At 41.5% G+C, this 549-nt stretch overlaps 2 protein-coding genes across 2 annotated transcripts in view; both read left to right on the top strand.

Annotated features, from left to right (window-relative positions):
• Positions 1 to 549, top strand: part of LOC116705558 (ovarian cancer G-protein coupled receptor 1) — a 12,595-nt gene that overhangs the window by 1,285 nt on the left and 10,761 nt on the right. The window contains exons 2-3 of the mRNA XM_032541828.1: positions 1 to 38; positions 277 to 464. The exon at positions 1 to 38 is cut by the window's left edge and continues 142 nt beyond it. Of these exons, the coding sequence (XP_032397719.1) occupies positions 1 to 38; positions 277 to 464 (226 nt within the window). The remainder of the gene's footprint in view (positions 39 to 276; positions 465 to 549) is intronic.
• LOC116705559 (G-protein coupled receptor 4-like) overlaps positions 1 to 549 on the top strand; it is an 8,700-nt gene that overhangs the window by 6,217 nt on the left and 1,934 nt on the right. The gene's annotated exons all lie outside the window — the stretch shown is intronic.

Below are 549 nucleotides of genomic sequence, written 5' to 3'. Positions count from 1 at the left end.
CTTTGACCCTCCTGGCCATCTATGCTCTTAATTCTCTGGTACGTACATTATGACTGAGATCTATTTGTGTATTGTGTCTGTCTGTAAAGGATCTTGATCTGAGTTGGGGGCCACATGTCAGAGGGCTGGGGCAAAGTATTTGAATGACCTATACATTCACAGGAATAATCAACTGCATAGTTAAAATGTACATAAAGCTGATTGGACCCTGCAGACATATTTGGGAAGATTAGGTTTAAAATTGCTTTCTTTACTGTAACCACTGTTTTCATGCAGGTGGGAAAGGATAATGTCGCTCCGATCTACGTCATCAACCTTCTCATTTCTGACCTCATTCAGTTCTGCTGCATGATCGGTTTTGTGGCAAAACCTGAGGACTTGATTACAATTAGGATTGTCTTTACTATTTACCACTCTGGTCTGGTGGCCAGTGTTGGCTTCATGGTGTGCATCTCCCTGGAAAGGTATCTTTGACGCCATTTTGCTTACTCAGTCTATCACACAATCATTGTCTGTTGTTTGCCTGTATTTCTTGTGTGCTTACTTGTT

The sequence above is a fragment of the Etheostoma spectabile genome, chromosome 17 (genome assembly GCF_008692095.1).
Source record: "Etheostoma spectabile isolate EspeVRDwgs_2016 chromosome 17, UIUC_Espe_1.0, whole genome shotgun sequence".
Classification (NCBI taxonomy): domain Eukaryota; kingdom Metazoa; phylum Chordata; class Actinopteri; order Perciformes; family Percidae; genus Etheostoma; species Etheostoma spectabile.
Note: the sequence above shows the minus strand (reverse complement) of the source record. Positions and strands in the feature narration are given on the sequence as shown.